The sequence below is a fragment of the Bison bison genome, unplaced genomic scaffold (assembly GCF_000754665.1).
Source record: "Bison bison bison isolate TAMUID 2011002044 unplaced genomic scaffold, Bison_UMD1.0 scf7180017864522, whole genome shotgun sequence".
Taxonomy (NCBI): Eukaryota; Metazoa; Chordata; class Mammalia; order Artiodactyla; family Bovidae; genus Bison; species Bison bison.
In genome coordinates, this window is record NW_011495073.1 from 2,544,736 (window position 1) to 2,567,620 (window position 22,885).

A 22,885-nucleotide genomic window follows, 5' to 3' on the forward strand; every position below is an offset into this window, starting at 1 on the left:
TCTGCATAGAAGTTAAATAAGCAGGGTGACAATATACAGCCTTGACGTACTCCTTTTCCTATTTGGAACCAGTCTGTTGTTCCATGTCCAGTTCTAACTGTTTGCTTCCTGATCTGCATATAGGTTTCTCAAGAGTCAGGTCAGGTGGTCTGGTATTGCCATCTCTTTCAGAATTTTCCACAGTTTATTGTGATCCACATGGTCAAAGGCTTTGGCATAGTCAGTAAAGCAGAAATAGATGTTTTTCTGGAACTCTCTTGCTTTTTTGATGATCTAGTAGTCATGTACAGATGTGAGAGCTGGACCATAAAGAAGGCTGAGTGCCAAAGAATTGATGCTTTTGAACTGTGGTGTTGGAGAGGACTCTTGAGAGTCTCTTGGACTGCAAGGAGATAAAACCAGTCAATCTTAAAGGAAATCAACTCTGAATATTCCTTGGAAGGACTGATCTGAAGCTCCAATAACTCTGGACATCTGATGCAAAGAGCTGACTCATTGGAAAAGACCCTGATTCTAGGAAAGATTCAGAACAGGAGGAGAAGGGGGTGACAGAGGATAAGATGATTGGATGGCATCACTGACTCAATGGACATGAGTTTGAGCAAACTCTGGGAGATAGTGAAGGACAGGGTCGCCTGGTTGTGTTGCAGTCCATGGCACTGCAGGGAGTCGGACACAACTGAGCGACTGAACAACAACAAATTCTCTGTTTGCTGTGACCAACACGCTGCACAGAGGTCAGCAGAGTGATTTTCAGAAAGAGTGGGGGAGTCACTACAGGAGATGTGCTGCAGCATTTCAGGTCACCCCTGTACTACACCCCCGAGCTATCTCACCCATATCACAGGGTTAGACAGCCAAGGCCCAGAGAGGTTAAAACACACACACAACCTCACTCAGCTATTGGCCAAGTCTTGATTTTTACTTCAGTTTGGCTAAAGAACCAACAGTCTCTCAGTTTTCCCCAAAGATTAAAAACAAAAACAAAAGATCCCCAATCTCAAGGAACCTAGAAATAAATAAGAAAGACACATATGTATTTGGCATGCCATAAAACAAAGTGTCAGAGAAGTCAATGGCACCCCACTCTGGTACTGTTGCCTGGAAAATCCCATGGACGGAGGAGCCTGGTAGGCTGCAGTCCATGGGGTCGCAAAGAGTCGGACACGACTGAGCGACTTCACTTTCACTTTCCACTTTCATGCATTGGAGAAGGAAATGGCAACCCACTCCAGTGTTCTTGCCTGGAGAATCCCAGGGACGGGGGAGCCTGGTAGGCTGCCGTCTATGGGGTCGCACAGAGTTGGACACGACTGAAGCAACTTAGCAGCAGCAGCAGCAAAACAAAGTATGATAAGTTTGGAAAAGTAAAAAGCCATAGGAGAAAACCCAAGAGGAAGTAGCTCATTTAAGAGGCAGGTGTTCTGGAAGGTGGTCATGGCGTCTGAGTCAGGACCAAAGGAAGGAATAGTGTGTCCGCATGGAGAAGAACAGCCAGTGTTGCCAGTGGGGTGGGCTGAGGGTGCACAGACTAAAGGAGAGGCCAGAATGGGAGAGGCCAGTCTGTGCAGCTGGCGTCCAGGGGACATGTGTGCAGGTACAGTGTGAGCAGAAGCCAGAAGGGAGAGTGAGGTCTTGCCAGGCGGGTCCGTGAATATTGCAGCAGCAGCAGCTGGCCGTTCATTCTGTAGCCACACCAGGACCCGAAATGGCCAGAGAGAAGTGCCGCAGCCACAGAGCAGAGCCAGATAGACGATCAGGGAGAAAATGCGCAGAAAACGGCTTCTCACACCAAGGCTCCCGACGCTTCATTAGCGGCATGAGAAGGGAGGGGCTTTGCTAACTGGTCTTTGTCGCTGCACACCTGGAATCAACAGAACTCCCCATGTGGAAGATTCACATGGGAATGCAGGATCTTCCTGGGAACCACAGGTGCCTTCAGAAATCCTTTAAACCAGTATCTACAAAGTCCAACTCTGGACAAGACACTTCAGCAGAACCTTTGAAATCATTAGTAGGACATGCTTCCTGCCCTTAAGATATGCATCATCTCAGAAGAAAGGGGAAAACTTTGATACACGAAGTAACACTTAGAAGGTGGCTTTTCTGTACAGGTGTGTGTTATGTTTCCCCTCCATTATCTCAAAACGTAAAGGGGGAGAGACTTGTTGTTGGCTCCAGTTTCACTGGCGTGTGACTTCTCTGACATTTCTGGATGCGCGCTGACCTCGGTTTCCCCCTCGGTGCCTTCGATGACTAGATGACACAATGGGACACGCACAGGATCCCAAGTTATCATCATCATCATCACTGTTATTAATTTTCATAATAATTATGCAAGATGGGCGTATGCAAACGAATAATCTATATTGCAAGGCTCTTACTAACTCGCCCACTGTCACAGGGCAAGATAAACCAAGAGGCAGAGCAGCCGCCTCACGCCTGGCCACCCCCAGCGTCTGGGGACATCAGAACGGTTCCTGAAGGGGACCATCCAAAACAAGATGATCTTTATGGACCTACATTGCCAGCTCTGGTAAACGACAGTCTTTTTTAATTTTGGTCTTTTCTACAGACTACTCCATGAAATACTGAGGTTTTCGAAATGGCCCCACTCTACATCCTTCCTCTCCACTGCCTCTAGAAAAAAGCACCCCACCAAATACAACTGTGCACACTAAAACTGCACCCTAATAACAAGACTTCTGGTCTAAAGGAAACCCAGAGAAGTAAGCAGAGCAGAAAAGAGTTGTGACGGGGCAACAAGACCATGGGAAGCCAGAGTCCAGAAGGCGTTCCTTGATGCAGGGAGACGAAGGCTGGATTTTGGAGTCTCCTTCTGAGTCAGGGAACTGATTCTGTTTTTGAGGTTCAGGACTCTGGGGATCGTGGGTGATGTTTTGATCACATCTCAGGAGGCTTGGCCGTGTGCACACATGGTTCCATCTCCAAAGAGAATGCAGCCACAGTGCGTGTGCAGGTGGATTTCAAACCTCTCTGCTCCTCAGGGCATTTCCTCTCAGTTGTCATCTTCCAAGTGGACCAGGACACGGCTGGACCACTCAGCTTCAGTGCTGAGCAAGTATTCTTGCTCAGACACAACTGTTTAAAATGCACAATTTTCTGAAGCCTCACATCTCAAAAATATTGTCAAGAAAAAGCTAAACATAGAATTCCCATAGTATTAAGAAATTCCACTCCTGAGTATGTACCCTGAGGAACTGAGAGCAGAGACTAAAACAGCTATGTGCATACCCATGTTCTTCACAGCATATTCACAGCAGCCAAAAGGCGGAGGCCAACCAGGGGTAGGCTGACAGCTGAAATGGTAAGCACTTAGAGTCTGCAGACAACAAAATACGATTCAGCGAGAAGAACGGAATTCTCATACATGCTACAACCAAGATGAACCCTGAGAACATTACACTAAGTAAAACAAGCCAGACACAAAAGGACAAGTGAGTCCACTCACATGAAGTACCTAGAAAAGGCAAACAGAGAGTAACACAGAAGTTACCAGGAGCTGAGCGGATTCTCACTTAACGGTACAGAGTTTCTATTCGGGATGGTACAGAATTTCTCAAATAGACAGTGGTGAAAACTGCACAACACTATGAACGTAATGAATGCCATTACATCGTATACTTAGAAAGGTTAAGACAGCAAATGTTATGTTGTGGATAGTTTACCCTAATAAAAACACAGTTTTAAAATACTGTCCAGACAGTAATCCCAGCTATTGCAAAACCACCCACTGTCCAAGGAAGAGCAGCCCTTCTGTAGCCTGCTGCTGGGAAATGTCCGAAGCATGTTTAGCAACCCTCACACAAAAATAAGCTGCTTATGTTAGGAATGAGCTAACAGAAACCAGAGTGTAAATCCTCTTTACCAGAGGGAAGGAACAGGTCAAGGAAAGTCACAGCAAATCTTTTACTCTAACATCAAGTCCCTTGCAAAGGACCAGATCAAACACATCACAGACACCTGAGGCCGAGTCAGAGCCTCTGGATGCCTGAGGGTTAAGGAAGCACCAGAGAGCAGCGCTCTGTCTCTGTCAAGTGCTGTCCTGTGCCCCGAGGTGTCTTGTTAGCAAGAACTTCCAGAGCGGAGGTACCAAGGGAAGGAGGGAAGGCTAAGGGATGCAGGAGGGGGTTCCCCACAGGGCAGGCTGCAGAACCACCCCATCTGGGAGGGCCACCACTTCTGTGCTGCACTGCGTGATGGCTGCAAACCCAAGCCCTGCCCCCCTACACACACACACACACACACACACACACACACACACACAGAGTACGTGGACACAGACATACAGGGCTGCTGGGGCGCTAGATGGATGCTGAGCAATGTGGCACCTGAGACAGAGAAAAATAAAGAAAGCGTTAGTCACTAAGTCATGTCCTATTCTTTGAGACCCCATGGACTGTATGTAGCCTGCCAGGCTCCTCTGTCCATGGGATTCTCCAGGCAAGAACAATGGAGTGGGTCGCCATTTACTTCTCCAGGGGATCTTCCCAATCCAGGGATTGAAGCCGGGTCTCCTACACTGCAGGCAGATTCTTTACCTTCTAAGCCACCAGGGAAGCCCTGCTCTACTCCACATCACAGACCTGGAGAACAGGCTCCGCCCAGCCCTGCCAAGCCGGCCTCCAGGCTTCCATGTAAAACGAGAATCCAGCATCAGATATACAGCATGATGGCATTTTCTGCAAACTGCTCTTGCTTTTTGCCAGTTTTTCTATTTGACTGTTTCTCTCACACATAGGACTTTTCTTTCTTTCTTTCTCTTTTTTTACATTAACCATGTGGTCCACTGAAGAAGCAAACGGCAAAGTACTCCAGTATTCTTGCTGTGAGAACTTTGTGAAAAGTATGAAAGGCAAAAAGATAAGACACTGAAAGTTGAGCTCCCCAGGTTGGAAGGTGTCCAATATGCTACTAGGGAAGTGTGGACGGCAATTACTCATAGCTCCAGAAAGAATGAAGTGACTGGGCCAAAGCAGAAACGATGCTCAGTTGTGGATGTGTCTGGTGGTGAAAGTAAAATCCAATGCTGTGAAGAACAGTATTGCATAGGAACCTGGAAGGTTAGGTCCATGAATCAAGGTAAATTGGACGTGGTCAAGCAGGAGATGGCAAAGAGTGAAGATTGACATGAACTAAAATGGAAGGGAATGGGCGAATTTAATTCAGATGACCATCATATCTACCTCTGTGGGCAAGAATCACTTAGAAGAAATGGAACATCACTCATAGTCAACAAAAGAGTCCAAATGCAATACTTGGGTGCAATCTCAGGAACAACAGAATGAGCTCAGTTCATTTCCAAAGCAAACCATTCAACATCACAGTAATTCAAGTCTATGCCCCAACCATAATGACAAAGAAGCTAAAGTTGAACGATTCTATTAAGACCTATAAGACCTTCTAGAGCTAACGCCAAAAAAGGTGTCCTTTTCATCATAGGACACCTTAGTTCTCAGAAAACTAAGATCATGGCATCCAGTCCCATCACTTCATGGGAAATAAATGGGGAAACAGTACAAAAAGTGGCTGACTTTATTTTTTTGGGCTCCAAAATCACTGCAGATGGTGACTGCAGCCATGAAATTAAAATGTTTACTCTTTAGAAGGAAAGTTATGACCAATCTAGATAGCATATTCAAAAGCAGAGACATCATTACTTTGCCAACAAAGGTCCATCTAGTCAAGGCTATAGTTTTTCCAGTAGTCATGTATGGATGTGAAAGTTGGACTATAAAGAAAGCTGAACGCTGAAGAATTGATGCTTTTGAACTGTGGTGTTGGAGAAGACTCTTGAGAGTCCCTTCGACTGCAAGGAGATCCAACCGGTCCATTCTAAAGGAAATCAGTCCTGGATGTTCATTGGAAGGACTGATGTTGAAGCTGAAGATCCAATACTTTGGCCACCTGATGTGAAGAGCTGACTCATTTGAAAAGACCCTGATGATGGGAAAGATTGAAGGCGGGAGGAGAAGCGGATGACAGAGGATGAGATGGTTGGATAGCATCAGCGACTCAATGGACATGAGTTTGGGTGAACTCCAGGAGTTGGTGATGGACAGGGAAGCCTGGTGTGCTGCAGTCCATGGGGTCGCAAAGAGTCAGACACGACTGAGAGGCTGAACTGACTAAACTTCATCACAGGGAACTGGAATGCAAAAGTAGGAAGTCAAGAGATACCTAGAGAACAGGCAAGTTTGGTCTTGGAGTACAAAATGAAGCAGAGCAAAGGTTAAAAGAGTTTTGCCAAAAGAACACACTGGTCATAGCAAACACCCTCTTCCAACAACACAAGAGAAGACTCTACACATGAACATCACCGGATGGTCAATCCTGACATCAGATTGATTATATTCTTTGCAGCCGAAGAAGGAGAAGCTCTATACAGTCAGCAAAACCAAGATCGAGAGCTGACTGTGGCTCAGATCATCAGCTCCTCATTGCAAAATTTAGGCTTGAACTGAAGAAAGTAGGGAAAACCACTAGGCCATTCAGGTATGACTTAAATCAAATCCCTTATGATTATACAGTAGAGGTGACAAATAGATTTCAGGGATTAAATCTGGTAACAGAGTACCTGAAGAACTACGCACAGAGGTTTGTAACACTCTATAGAAGACGGTGACCAAAACCATTCCAAAGAAAAAGAAATACAAGAAGGCAAGTGGTTGTCTGAGAAGGTTTTATAAATGGCTGAGAAAAGAAAAGGCAAGGGAGAAATGGAAAAACATAGCTAACTGAATGCAGAGTTCCAAAGAATAGCAAGGAGAGATAAGAAAGCCTTCCTCAGTGAACAATGCAAAGAAATAAGAGGAAAACAATACAGTGGAAAAGACTAGAGATCTCTTCAAGAAAATTGGAGATATCAAGGGAAAATTTCATGCCAGGATGGGCACAGTAAAGGACAGAAATGGTATGGACCTAATAGAAGCAGAAGAGATTAAGAAGAGCTAGAAAGAATATACAGAAGAACTGTACAGAAAAAGTATTAATAACTCAGATAACCAAGATGGTGTAATCACTCACCTAGAGCCAGACATCCTGGAGTGTCAAGTGGCCCTTAAGAAGCATTACTGTGATGAAGCTAGTGGAAGTAATGGAATTCCAGCTGAGTTATTTCAAATCTTAAAAGATGATGCTGTTAAAGTCCTGCACTCAATATGCCAGCAAATTTGGAAAACTCAGCAGTGGCCACAGGACTGAAAAAGGTCAGTTTTCATTCAAATCCCAAAGAAGAGCAATGCCAGAGAATGTTTCAACTAATATACAATTGTACTCGTTTCACATGCAAGCAAGGTTATGCTGAAAATCCTTCAAACTAGTCTTCAATAGTAAGTGAACTGAGAACTTCCAGATGTACAAGCTGGATTTAGAAAAGGCAGAGAAACCAGAGATTAAACTGCCAACAATCATTGGATCATGGAGAAAGCAAGAGAGTTCCAGAAAAACATCTACTCCCTCTTCATTGACTGTGGAAAATTCTTAAAGAGATGGGAATTCTTAAAGAGATGGGAATACCAGAGTCCTTTACCTGCCTCCTGAGAAGCCTGTATGCAGGTCAAGAAGCAACACAGAACCAGACATGGAACAACTGACTGGTTCAACATTGGGAAATGAGTATGACAAGCCTATATATTGTCACCCTGCTTATTTAATTTTTACACAGCATACATCACGCACTATGAGGGGCTGGATGAATCACAGGCTAGAATCAAGTTTGCCAGGAGAAATATCAACAACCTCAGATATGAAGATGATAGCACTTTAATGGCAGAAAGCGAAGAGGGATTAAAGAGCCTCTTGATGAGGGTAAAAGAGGAAAGTGAAAAACCTGGCTTGAAACTAAACATTAAAAAAAACTAAGATTGGGGCCTCTTGGTCCCATCCCTTCCTGGCAAACAGAAGGGGAAAAAGTGGAAGCACTGACAGATTTTATTTTCTTGGGCTCCAAAATCACTGTGGATGGTAACTGCAGCCATGAAATTAAAAGACGCTTGCTCTTTGATAGAAAGCTATGACAAATCTAGACAGCATATTAGAAAGCAGAGACATTACTTTGCTGACAAAGGTCTGTATACTCAAACCTATGGCTTTTCCAGTAGTCGTGTACATAAGTGAGGGTTGGACCATAAAGAAGACTGAGAACCAAAGACTTGATGCTTTCAAATTGTGGTCCTGGAAAAGATTCTTAAGAGTCCCTTGGACCGCAAGGAGATCAAATCAGTCAATCCTAAAGGAAATCAACCCTGAATATTCAGTGGAAGGACTGATGCTGAAGTTCTAATACTTTGGCCACCTGATGCAAAGAGTCTACTCATTGAAAAGACGTTGATTTTGAGAAAGATTGAGAGCAGGAGGAGAAGAGGGCAGCATAGGATGAGATGGCTGGATGGCATCACCAACTCAATGCACATGAGTTTGAGCAAACCCCAGGAGATAGTGAAGGACAGGGAAGCCTGGCATGCTGCAGTCCATGAGGTCACAAAGAGCTGAACACAACTTAGCGACTAAACAACAACAGTCTTATTTAGAAACTTCCTTCTCAGCCTGAAGGTATAAAGATGCTCACTTCCCATTAGTTCTTCCTATTAGAAAAGACATAAAAGTATTGTTTTTAAAGAGTCACTGACCTGAAATTGATGATTGTGGATCATGGATGGCAGGGACCCAGGAGGTCCCCCAACTCCTGTCCTCGCTCAACTCTGGAGGAGTCTCAGGCCCCCTGTCCTCAGGATCTGCCACAATTCCTCTGTGGGGTGCTGCTTCTGTAACTGTGTGGGTCTCTTTAGGGGATGTCTATCTGTCCACCCTTGACACAACAACATGCTTTGCTAACGGCAATGCCTCACAAGCAGCCTTGCTACCTAATGGTGAGAATCACCCTTTTCTGTCTCCATGTGCTTTGCTCATCTTCTAATTTGTCTCTGCTGTTATTGGCTTTCACTCGTCCATATTAGAGGAAAGAGCCATCTGTCAAGTCACACCAAAACGATTCAAAACTTGGTTTCAGCTGCACTAAATTTAAACTTGGGAAGATGTAACACTCTCATGATTTGTCTTATGATTTGTGAATATATGATTAGTCTCCACTTATTCAGGTCTTTTTTATGTCCTTTAACAATGTCAAGTAATCTAGTTGAATTTATTTCTAGATACCTTAAATTTTCATAATTATGTAAAGTGGGATTTCTATTTGCATTGTTGTTGGTATAGTCATTCAGTTGTGCCTGACTCTTGTGACCTCATGGACTATAGCCCACCAGGCTCCTCTCTCCATGGGATTTAACCAGGCAAGAATATTGGAGTGGGTTGCCATTTCCTTCTCCAGGGGATCTTCCCCACCCAGGGATCAAATCCGGGTCTCCTATACCACCAGATTCTTTACCAACTGAGCCATCAGGGAAGCTGTTGCACAAGGTATTATTAAATTTTATCTGTTTATCTCACTTATCCACCAGTTTGAATGGTTTAAATGGGTGTTCTACATGGATAATAGTGTCATTTGCAGAAAGGCGCTGATTTCCTTTCTTCCTCTCGGTGTTTGTATTTCTCATTTTGTGTTTGTTTATGATACTGGTGAAGACCTCTTGTGACAGCAGTCCTTCCTGTCATTCCTGATTTTCAGGGACATAATCCAATATTTCACCATCATGGATGCTGGTTCTATACATCTTCATTTCAGTTCAGTCACTCAGTCGTGTCTGACTCTTTGTGACCCCATGATTCGCAGCACGCCAGGCCTCCCTGTCCATCATCAACTCCCAGAGTTCACTCAAACTCATGTCCATCAAGTCGGTGAGGCCATCCAGCCATCTCATCCTCTGTCATCCCCTTCTCCTCCTGCCCTCAATCCCTCCCAGCATCAGAGTCTTTTCCAATGAGTCAACTCTTCCCATGAGGAGGCGAAAGTATTGGAGTTTCAGTTTCAGCATCAGTCCTTTCAATGAACATCCAGAACTGATCTCCTTCAGGATGGACTGGTTGGATCTCCTTGCAGTCCAAGGGACTCTCAAGAGTCTTCTCCAACACCACAGTTCGGAAGGATCAATTCTTCAGCGCTCAGCTTTCTTCACAGTCCAACTCTCACATGACCACTGGAAAAACCACAGCCTTGACTAGACAGACCTTTGTTGGCAAAGTAATATCTCTGCTTTTGAATATGCTGTCTAGGTTGGTCATAACTTTCCTTCCAAGGAGTAAGTGTCTTTTAATTTCATGGCTGCAGTCACCATCTGCAGTGATTTTGGAGCCCCCCAAAATAAAGTCTGACACTGTTTCCACTGTTTCCCCATCTATTTCCCATGAAGTGATGGGACCGGATGCCATGATCTTCGTTTTCTGAATGCTGAGCTTTAAGCCAGCTTTTTCACTCTCCTCTTCTTCTTCGGTGGACTTTAAACAGCTTGCGGAGGTTTTTGAATTTCCTGAGTGGTCCACTAGTTAAGACTCTGCTCTTCCCGTGCAGGGGGCCCAGGTTTCATCCCTGGTCAGGAAAACAGATTCTACATGCTACAACTGAAAGATCCCACATGCCTCAACTAAGACCCAGGAAAGCGAAATAAATCAGTCCAGTTCAATTGCTCAGTCGTGTCCAACTCTTTGTGACCCCATGGACTGCAACACACCAGGCTTCCCTGTCCATCACCAACTCTCGGAGCTTGCTCAAACTCATGTCCATCGAGTTGGTGATGCCATCCAACCATCTCATCCTCTGTCGTCCCCTTCTCCTCCTGCCTTCAATCCTTCCCAGCATCAGGGTCTTTTCCAATGAGCCAGTTCTTTGTATCAGATGGCCAAAGTACTGGAGTTTCAGCTTCAGCATTAGTCCTTCCAATGAGAGTCAGGACTGATTTCCTTTAGGATTGACTGGTTTCCCAGGCCAAATAAATAAATTTTTCCCAGGTCAAATAAATAAATAGATATTTTTTTAAAAAACAGGTCACAGCGGTTTCTTTCAATACAGACAGCCCCTGACTTAATGTACTTCCACTTACTGGTTTTCGACCTCACCGTGGTGAAAGTGATGCACATTCAATGGAACCTGCACTGTGAGTTCTGAGCTTTGACCTTTCCCAGGCTAGTGACACGCTGTCTAACCCTCTCTTGTGACGCACAGCAGTGAGCTCAGCACCCAGGCAGCCCCTACAGTTACAAGGGGAAACCATCGGTACACTTACAACCACCCGGACTGAGACAACTGTTCTGCCACTCACTTCTAAGCATTCAATAAATTAGGTGAGATAGTTCATTATGAAATTGCTTTGTGTTAGACTTTGTCCAACTGTACTGTAACTCTTCTGAAAACCTTTAAGGTGGATGAGGCTAAGCTCTGGTGAGTTAGGTATATTAAAGGCATTTCTGACAATGATGTTGTCAACTTGCAATCAGTTTACAGGGGTATGTAAGTTGAGGAAGATCTGTCCTGCTTTATATATAATAATAGAAAGTGCGTGGTTGTTATTGTCTGTTTCTCGTTATATGAGTGGGTGAACTTTGTTAATCTTTTTGTTTCCAGTAAGATGATCATTTTCTTTTCCTTTAATCTTTTTGAATGTTAAATGTGTTCAGTCTAATGATGGAAAGCATCCTTACATTATTATGATAAACCCAACCTGGTCATAACATTTGTTTCTGTTTTATTTAAGTTAAACTGGTAAACTCGATTCATCAATGGTATCCAGACTTTCTAGTTGTTTGTTAATATGCGAAATAGGTCTGTACTTGAATTTCTTGGACTGTCTCTTGCAAAATTACAGAACATTATAAAATGGGCAGAAAAGCACGTGCCCTCTCTCTTCAGCCACTGGCATAAATAGAGACAGGATATTTTATTTGAAGGCTTCGTGACACTCATCTGCAGAACTCCCTGAGCATTTCTGAGGAGGTGGAAGTTCTAAGGGACTCCGTCTGTCAGGGTTCTTTCTTTAATAAAATTTTGTATTTCTCCAGGAGTCCACTATGTTTCTTCTTTTTCAACTCTCTTCACTATTTCCTCAGGATTCTCCACCTAAAATGTTTCAGTGCTGTCTACTCACAGAGCTGTATTTTCCATCAGGTCAACAATGTTTAATTCACATGGCACAGAAGAAAAATGCTTGGTTTTCAAAGGTAATCTCTAAGCTATTTCTTCTTTCATATGCAACCAGTTTTGTTGTCTTTTTAAAGACTTTTCTCTAGAGCAGTTTCAGGTTTACAACAAAATTGAAAGGGAGATTCAGGGATTTCCCATTTATCTCTGACCCCCATACATGCATAGCCACCCTTCCATGATCCCCATCTCTCACCAGAATGGTACCTTTTTTACCAAGGATAAACCAACACTGATACATCGTAATCACGCAAAGTCTAGAGCAGACCTTAGGGTTCACTCTTGGTGAATTTTGGTGCACTCTATGGTTTTGAATAAATGTGCCCATTGTGATGTGCTGTGCTTAGTCACGCAGTCATGTCTGAGTCTTTGCAACTCCATGGACTGCAGCCCACCAGGCTCCTCTGTCCATGGACTTCTCCAGGCAAGAACACTGGAATGGGTTGCCATGCCCTCCTCCAGCGGATCTTCCCAAGCCAATGATCAAACCCAGGTCTCCCACATTGCAGGCAGATTCTTTACTGTCTGAGCCACCAGGGAAGCCCAAGAATACTGGGGTGGGTAGCCTATCTCTTCTCCAGGGATCTTCCTGCCCCAGGAATTGAACCAGGGTCTCTTGCACTGCATACAGATTCTTTTATCACCTGAGCTACCAGGGAAGTGATGATGTCCAGCGTTATATCACACAGAGTATTTTCACTGCCCTAAAAATCCTCTCTGTTCCGCCTATTCATCTTTCCCCACAGCTGCCTTTGGCTATCACTGATTTTTTTTTTTTTTCTTTTAAACCATCTCCATAGTTTTACCTTTTCCAGAGTATCATATAGTTAGATTTGCACTGCATGCAGCCTTTTTCAGACTGGTTCTTTTACTTAGTAATATGCAGTTAAGATTGTCTGCATCTTTTCATGGCTTCGTAGCTCATTTATCTTCAGCCCTGAATAATAGTGCGTTGTCTGGGTGTCCCACGTTTTATTTTTCCATTCACCTACTGAAGGACATCTTGGTTGCTTCCAAGTTCTGGCAATTATGAATAAAGCTGCTATAAATATCTGTGTGCAAATTTTCATGTGGATAAAAATTTTCAACTCCTTTGAGCAAATACCAGGGAACATGACTGGCTGTTTCATATGGTAGGAAAATGGTTTGTTTGTAAGAAACTTTCAAACCATCCTCCAGAGTGGCTGCACCATTCTGCATCCCCACCAGCAAAGATAAGAGCTCCTGTTGCTCTATATTCTCTCCAGCATTTGGTGTTGCAATTTTGTTTGTATATCTTTGCAGTATATTAATTATCCATTTACTGCATAATTTCACATTTACTGGCATAAAGTCATTCATGGTTTTCTTATTTTACTTTTTTAATCTCTGACCTGCTGTTCATATGATTCTCCTGTATGTCCTTCTTCCCCCTGAGCATTTGTGATTTTGGTAGATTTTAGGAAAACACTGGCTTTGGTTCTGTTCCTGTCTATTGATATTTTCTTCATCATTTCAGTAATTTCTGATCTTAATTTTTGTAGTGACTTCCTTCTACATTCCTTAGAGTTATTCACCTTTCATTCTTCTAATTTCAATTTTTCCTCCTTTCAAAGATCAGAAATTTAGTTTTAAACACCATTTTGGTAGCACTATATAACTTTTCAATCTATAATAGATGTCCTTTTTATTCAGTTCTAAGCAACTGGTATTTTCAGTGATTTGCTCTTCGTGCACATGTAGTAAAGTTATGTGTACACAAATATGCTTACACATTTTGTTTTGAACTTTTTCTCTTGACTTCAGATTTAATCATGCTGGGTCAAAGACCATGGCATGCATGAAATGGACGGCTTAAAATTTAGTTCAACTTCCCATATATGGTCAACTTTTTAGAGTTATACAGATTTTAGAGAAGAATCAGTCTGTCTCTTAGGTGCAGGGTTCTGTGTATTTCTACTAATTTGAACCTATCAATACTGTTAGAGGTATTCTTGGAATTACCCCTCATATTTCATACCTTGTTTGACATCCTTTTTAGTTCATATCTTGTTTTTATTCCTTTTTTGCTTGATGTTGCTTGTTTTTTTAATAAAATATAGATTCCCTTATATTTTTTTCCTGCTAGGACATAAACTAGATTATAGACATATTCTTGTGTGTGTGTGAAGTCGCTCAGTCGTGTCTGACTCTTTGCGACCCCATGGACTGTAGCCTGCCAGGCTCCCCTGCCCATGGGATTCTCCAGGCAAGAGTACTGGAGTGGGTTGCCATTTCCTTCTCCAGGGGATCTTCCCAACCCAGGGATCAAACCCGGGTCTCCTGCATTGCAGGCAGACACTTTATCCTCTGAGCCACCAGGGAAGCCTACACATATTCTTAATTATAATCAATAATTTAGTTGCATCTAATATTGAGAAACCTAGACAACGTATTAAAAAGCAGAGACATCACTTTGTCAACCAAGGTTCGTACAGTTAAAGCTATGGTTTTTCCAGTAGTCATGTACGGATGTTCGAGTTGGACCATAAAGAAGGCTGAGCGCTGAAGAATTGATGCTTTCAAATTGTGGTGCTAGAGAAGACTCATGAGAGTCCCTTGGACAGCAAGGAGGTCAAGCCAGTCAATCCTAAAGGAAATCAATCCTGAACATTCATTGGAGGGACTGATGCTGAAGCTGAAGCTCCAATACTTTGTCTACCTGATGTGAAGAGCCGACTCATTGGAAAAGACCCTGATGCTGGGAGGGACTGGGGGCAGGAGGAGAAGGGGACAACAGAGGATGAGATGGTTGGATGGCATCACGAACTCAATGGACATGAATTTGAGGAGATAGTGAAGGACAGAGGAGCCTGGTCTGCTGCATTCCATGGAGTCACAAAGACTTAGAGACTGAACAACAACAACAATATTTTGAAACACATAACTATCTTTTTTTCCTCATGTAGTCTCAATTACTCTACAATCTTCTTACCCTAACTAAAGTCTTATTATGATTTGACCACACATTTAAACACACAATCCCACTGGCTAAATACCCAAAGTTTTAGTTTTACCTTATTCAAACAATCCACATGGAATCCAACTCAAGACACAGAACCCCTGTCTCAGTTTGTTGTCGTTCTCATGCTTCGGGCCTTCCTCACCACTCATATTTCTTCTCCTGGAAGTACAACTTTTATTCACTCTTCTAGTGAGGATTACCAGTAGCAAAGAAATGGCAACCCACTCCAGTATCCTTGCCTGGATAATCCCATAGACAGAGGAGCCTGGCAGGCTACAGTCCATGGGGTCGCAAGAGTCGGACACGACTTAGTGCACTGTCTCTCTCACTAGTAGCAAACTGCCTCAATCTTCATCTGAAAGCTTTGTTTTGCTTTCACAAGATGGTGGTATAAAATTTTAGATGAACAGATCTTTTTCCCTCAACAGCTTGACAAACTCCAGTATCATTCTCTGGCTCCTATAGGGCCCACATCACCCATCCGTCCATCGGCCATTCCTGGGCTGGGAAATCTGTCGTTTCCCTTCAGAGTTTCTCTTTGTCTTCCATTTTCCAGAATAATGCAAAACACTCTTGGATGTGGGTGAATCTCCATTTTTCCTCTTAGTCTTCTGAGTGCAGCTGGGATTCTGTCTTCTCAGTTCTGGCCCGTTCTCCACCAGCATCTCTTCAAATCCCACCCCCGCGCCTTCCACTCTCCTGTCCCCATGGGTGTCGGTGACTGTGTCCAGTGCTGGAGGGAGGTGACTCAAGCTCACCCATTCTTTTTAGACCAAATCCAGCATTTTGGAAATGGCAATGGCTATTCATCTCATTTCCCAAACTTCTCAGGGTCCCCATCTTCTTGTTTCATTTCTTCCCATCATATTTCATAGTTTCTTGTCCTCCTTGGTGGATGTTATTCTTGCATTCATCTCCAGGGCATTACAGACACACTCATCTGTGTGTGTAAAGTGGCGCTCTCACCATCCCAGGAGCTGCAGTGCCTACGAGTAGACAGCTGCCCATGCTGGGGATGCTGGCTTGCAGGGGGCGTCTATGCTGCACTGGGCTTGTGTGTTCCCTGCCCATCCTCCCAAGTGCTTGGGCTTGGAGTGCTCAGGGGTGCTCCTCAGGGGAGTCTGGGGTGCTGTGGGTCTCTGCCTAGGACCATTTTCCAGGGTCTTTCAGGCGCAGGTTGAGGTGTACCCTGCCCTAGCTCCCAGCGAGCTGTATGAGTTTGGTCCCTACTGTTCCCTGGGGCCTGAACTGCCCGCCATCAGTGGTGCCTTTGGAGCCTGCAGCCCACTGGGCATGGCGTCAGCATCACTCACTGCTCTGCAGACAGCTCCAACTTGTGTGAGCCAGGCGGAGTCCCCTTGGCTTTCCTGTTTTGTGGGCTGTGTCTGCAGACTGACTGAGGATGGAAGGGGAAGGTGGTCCATGTCACGATGGGCCTGACCTCTCTGGGAAGCTGAGTTCACCATGGAGTCACGTCTGCTCACTTCCCCATGCCTGGCTGCAGTTCCCAAGTCAGGGCAGACCCCAGCTCACTCACTCCCTGTTAGCAGAGAAATGGAATCTTCCCTAAGTTTCAAAGCCAACATGATCAAATTGGTACTCCTACCCTTGCATCACCTATTGCAAAGGTCTTCTGAAAGGGGACCCTACAGTTATGCTTGACACAGGAATCCTGACTGCTTTTACAAATCTTCTAATACTTGAGAACACATCCTTTTGACTTCATGGTCACCTCCCTGACTTTACTATTGCTAAATTTCACTCTCTTTCTCCTTAGGTAATTAAGAAAACCTAAGTATTCTAACCTCTACCAGCTCTAAACCCTACAATTTCTGTTACTTAAACTCTCCAACAGGGACTTCCCTAGTGGTCCAGTGGTTAAGGATCTCCCTGGCAATGCAGGGGACACACTGCATCCAGGTTCAATTCCTGGTCCTGGAAGATACCACCTGCCATGGGGCAACTGAGCTTGTGCGCCTCAGCTACTGGATCCCACGGTCCAGGGCCCATGAGCCACAGCTACAAACACCTGCACACCTACAGCCCGTGAGCTGCAACAAGAGCAGCCACCCCAACAAGAAGCCCCCACACCGGGACTAGAGAGGAGTCCCCGCTCACCGCAACCAGAGAAAGTGCATGTGCAGCAATGCAGATCCAGTGCAGCCAAAAGCAAAGCGCTCTAATCATCTAAAGCGCCCCCTGTGTGCTTTTCCTGTCCCATCACACGATCAGAACAATTCTCTTCCTAAACCCTGGACTACATCAAAGCTTGGGCTTATGAGACCTAATTTACTAAGTCCTGGTATCTCTTTAAGACATTCCCTCCTCCCCCATGGTGAGTCCATCAGAAATTCACCAGAAGGAATAGAAGGCATCTCTACCTGGCTAGGTAAACAGCTGCCAAGTGCATATAAGCAAGACTATCAGAGTGGCCAAAACATTCATTCAGGGGGAAAAAAAAAAATTTCATTCGGTCTTAACTAAAGGACACATTTTTCATTTTCACTGAGAACCACAGTGAACAATGAATTCAATAACCGATTTAATTTTTTGGCCATCACAATAGTTTCACTGCCAATAAAAATGCCAAAAACTAAGAAGATCTCCCCATGGAGGAGCCCTGAATATGCCTTTAAGGTTATGCTTAAGTTGAATCCTGGGAAAACTCACATGAAATAGATTTTTAAGTTTCAATCACTGGAGTCGGCTCATTGAAAGAAAACTCTATGAACATATAACCAAGTACCTCTCTTTTACAAAATGTGTTTTCCTTAAAGGGGTAAAGTCGAGCTGAGACCAGCATCTTCTTACGTCAGTGCCAGGAATGGATTCCTAAGACTGCGATGCTGAGCACCGCTGCACAATATAACGGGAATCACAGCCTGGGTCAGGGGAGCGCTCGACTCCATCCTTACCTTGGTGGCTCGCCAGCCGGTCGGGCGGCGCTGGGAAGCCAGGTCCTGCCAGCTCCCCAGGACGCTGAGGAGGTGTCTGCTCCACCTTATCCTGCAGAGATGGGTATGGAAAGGCTCTGGTCAGAAGCAGCACTCCACACCTGCCACACCCACCACCCTCACTTCACACTTGTCACACTCACCACCCCCAGCACTGCTTTTCTTCCCCCAGTTCTTCCTTCCTTCCAATTTTTACTTTTTTTCACTTTAAATGACAGTTGTTTAAAACACACTGTAAAAGGAAAATTAACCACGAGAATGGACAGCCTGCTTGGCAAGGGAGTTGGAAGAAAAGTTACTCTTGTTTTCTGGCTTAAATTGCTTTCCCTGAATAGCAATTCAAAAAGAATTATTGTCAATGGCAGGATTTAAGCCGTGAGTGCAGAGAATTAGCATTCCGTGGAGCACAGGATTTTCTGTAACAATTACCGGTGATCACGCCCTGGGCGGTCTGTCCCCTGGGATGCAAACACCCAACGACCGTTTTATAACCAGACCCTCCACAAAGCATCAGCAGCTCAGAGGCATTAAAACAATTTTTTTTCTAATATTATAGATTTATTCAGACTAAAACTTTTTCTTACACCAGTTTTAATAAGTTATATTTTTATAGGAGTTTGCCTATTTTCATCTAAAATTTCAAATTTATTGTCAAAACACCCTCTGATTTTATGATCTGAAGAGACATCACTATTATTTTGCTGTTATTAGTTGTTGGTAGGATTTTTCTTGATTCATTTCATTGATTAGTGAGATAAACATTTTATTGATATTTTCAGAGGATAACTTTATAGCATTTTTGATCCTCTCTACTGTCTGGTTTGTATTCAGTATTTTCTCTCTCTCTCTCTTTTTTTTTTTTTAAATTTTTATCAGAGTCTAGTTGATTTACTGTGTTAGTTTTGGGTGCACAGCAAAGTGATGCAGTTATACAGATCTTCATTCTTTTTCAGATTCTTTTCCCTTATAGGTTATTACAGAATACTGAGTAGAGTTCCTTGAGCCACACAGTAGGTGCTGGTTGGTCATTTATTTTATACATAATGGTGTAAATATTCAGTGGCACTTTTCAGACCTCAGGTAAAGATAAAAATTTTCAGTAAAAGTTAAAACAGTAACTTAAAACCAAGCCCACAACTCCAGAAAAACCTCTTCGTGGGATTATAATCAATCCAATGAAAGACTCAATAAGATGTGGAAAATGGGCCTGTAAACTCTTTACATGCTGAGAGGAAAATATTAGCAGTGATTAACCTGGGGTGAAGAGATAGCAAATTTCTCTGGCAGATTAAAGAAACTTTGGGAATTATTATAATGCACGTTTTATCTCTGTAATTAGGTTTTAGAACTGTGTCAGAAAGTATAAGATTTTCATGGAAAAACCTATTAATAAAAATTAACATGAACACACAAGCAGGTGCCATCAGCAACCTCCCCTTCCTAGTACTGCAAAGCTCTGCAGGTGCGAGATGCCCCCAGTCCACGAGCGCCAGCATCCTGCGGCGTTTCCTCTGCCAGCTGGCCACAGAAGGCACAGCCACCCAGCACCACCCCATGACTAGAGGCAGCCCTGAGACTGGAGCCCAGGCAGCCGGGCTTCAGAGCACACATGCCTTCCCTCCCATGCTGCCCAAGAAACTCCAAAAAAGCACATCATTCTGACAGATGCTTCAGGGCCTGAATGCCCCCTAGTCAGTGGCTTCTGCACCCAGAGCCTCTGTCTGCCTGAGTGAGAGGGGACAGTTGTGACTCCACTCTCTGTCCACAGGGTGGGTCTGGTCCACACTCTGCTGGGGGCCACCGTGGGGAGCACTGCTCAGAGAGCCCAGGAGGGAAGGAGATGCTTGCTCCCCGGGAAGGCACAGTGGCCTTCACACCTCCCTCCAGAAAACCTGGGAAGAGCAAAGACCTCTGAAGGAGGGAGACTTTCACTTGCTTCCCTCTCTCTGTTCTCTCCCTTCGAAAGGAATGGCCAGCTCTCTTTCGGTTTTTAAAACCACAGATGTAACGCTTGCCTGTTAGGAAAATCTAGATGCTAAGGGACTTCCCAGGTAGTGCCAGCGTAAAGAATTCACCTGCCAGTGCAGGCGATGCAAGACACACAGGTTCAGTCCCTGAGTTGGGAAGCTCCCCTTGAGGAGGAAATGGCAACCCACTCCAGGATTCTTGCCTGGAGAATCCCATAGACAGAGGAGCCTGGTGGGCAACAGTCCATGGGGTCGCATTCAGACATGACTGAGTGACTGAGTACACACAGATGCTAAAGAAAAGGATAAAGATAAAAATTAAAATGAACCTCTTTCTTTCACCCATGGATGTTATCCAATCAGTTTTTGATCTGTTCTTTCAGAGGAAAACAAAAATCCACACACAGAGTATGCGCAGATGCAATGTCTGAATTATTTAGGGACGGCGTCTATGTTACATTTGAATCACATGGGGGTTACAAATGATCCTGATAAGAACGGAATCACCATCATGACACCCACTGCTGTATTTTAACGCATCTTTTCAAAAATTTCCATGGCAACAAACATTCCCCAACAGCCCTTTCAAAATTCTAGCATACCACATTAAGTAGCCGTGTAACATGATTTCTTTCATTAATACCCTACTGGCAAATGTACAATTTGTTAAGAAACTTAAGTTTTTGATTAGGAAAGAAGGGAGAAATTGGTTTCGAGGACATGGTGTCTGGGAGCCAAAGGGATGCTGGTAAGACCCCCCTGAGGTGCTGAGAATAGAGCTAGATTGCCAAGCCTAGAGAGCCGAGCGGTCCCTGCCCGCCCCCGGATTCAGCAGTCTCCCCATCTAAGGTCACCCACCCACTTCTACAGCTCCACAGTCCAGTGTTCTCCGTTCAATCAGCCTTTACCATCTGAGAGAAATATTTTTCCTTTTTCCCCCAATTTTAAAACTACCCATATAAGTATTTGAAAATACAAAGTAGAAATAAAAATTCGCCTAAATTCTATGGACATGAATACGAACAAACTCCGGGAGACAGTGAAGGACAGGGGAGCCTGGCGTACTGCTGTCCTTGGGGTCGAACAGAGTCAGACATGACTGAGTACCTGAAGAACAGCGACCCATGACAGTGGAGTAAGGCAGCATTCTTCTGAGTTTTGCACCTTCACCACGCACAGCTGGACACTGTGCATATCATAGGGTGTAAACAATTTTCTGTTCTGAAAAAAATGTAAATTTTCCCCCAATTTACATCACAAAATGTTCTTTTTTAAAAAAAAATGGTAAGTATCATTTTTCCAGATTCTAAACTACTCTTGGAAACACTTTCAGTCATTTGCAAATTTCGGGTAATATAAATACAATCAAACAAACACCTTTGTGCATAGAACTTGTCCACATTTCTGATCGTTCTCTTAGAATCCCCAGAGTAGAAGGAGCAGGTCAAAAGTTATGTGCTTTTTGTTTTGAGTCTGGATACACTGTCCAGCTCTCATTCCCAGGTTACCCTCCACTGGAAACAGAACAGCTCCCTTCCCAGTTCCCAGGTACCGGCAGGTGGCAGGTAACAATTCTGGAACTTTTTCTTGCCAATCCCAGAGGCAGGCAGTGGTTTTCACAAGAAGGTCTTAAATAATGGAGTTGAACATCAGCCCTTTGTCTTTCTCCTTCTGGCTTATCCTGTGACAGGCCAGCTGGAGCAGTGCAGGTTTTCCCAGTCCAGCCCTCCATGAAGGAGCCTCACACCATCACCCAGCTGAGGGTTTAGGGCCAGTGTCCAGACTTGCTGGGTTAGGTGGCAAATCTAGAAGATGGGCTACACGACCCCTGCAGGATGCCTGGGCGGTCCCGGCTCACCAGAAGCATCATCAGTCTGCTTCTTAATGCTTCCAGGATAAGCTCTTTAAAATAATAAGAAACAAAGCTTGATCCCTTTTGTAGCGAGTAATTTTCCCACCTTGTTTGAAATTTACTCATATTTTTGATTCTCAGAGTTTAACTCAATGCAGCCAAGTTTCCTGAACTTTTGTTTTAGGCTTATTATTTTCACCTTGAGAACTGCTTTCACTCATTATAAAGAAAAATAAATAACATCCTTTATGTGTTGTCCTGGTTTCTTCTCCAACCAGAAGCATTCCCTTTCATTTCTCTGCCATTTATATGGCAGGGCACAAAAAGATGAGGCCATAAACTGACCAGTCCATACAGGCCCATTTATCACTCAATCTTCACTCTCATCACACATTACAACCTACGCAGACAAGGGTTCGGCATCCTCTCAGAGACACAGAGCTGCCTCTTCCCGGGTGAGCACCCAGGTTTCCACGCTCACAGCTGCCTGGCATGTTCATTATCAGCATCTTTCCCCTTTTGCTGCTTTGATGTGAACTCCTCAGCTGTTTTCTTCTAAGTAAGTAGTATCAACAATAAAAAAACTAGAAGCAGAACTACCATATGACCTAGCAATCCCACTCCCGGGCACAGACCCAGAGAAAACCGTAATTGCAAAAGACACATGCACCCCAATATTCACTGCAGCACTATTTACAACAGCCAAGACACAGAGGCAACCTAGATGGCCATTGGCAGATGACTGGATAAAGAAGACGTGATGCAGGTATACAATGGAATATTACTCAGCCATAAAAAGCAATGGGATTTTGCCCTTTGCAGAGATGTAGATGGATCTAGAGGCTGTCATACACAGTGAAGTAAGTCAGAAAGAGAAAATCAAATATTGCATATTAACATACATATGTGGACATCTAGAAAAATGGTACAGATGAACCTATTTGCAAAGCTGAAATAGAGACACAGACATAGGCAATAAAAATATGGCCATCAAGAGAGGAAAGGTCAGGGTGGTGGGAG

General features: G+C 44.1%; 1 protein-coding gene across 1 annotated transcript in view; it reads right to left on the bottom strand.

Moving 5' to 3' along the window:
• The window catches only part of GRB10 (growth factor receptor-bound protein 10), a 226,299-nt gene that overhangs the window by 94,356 nt on the left and 109,058 nt on the right, over positions 1-22,885 (bottom strand). The window contains exon 4 of the mRNA XM_010831055.1: positions 18,008-18,098. Within this exon, the coding sequence (XP_010829357.1) occupies positions 18,008-18,098 (91 nt within the window). The remainder of the gene's footprint in view (positions 1-18,007; positions 18,099-22,885) is intronic.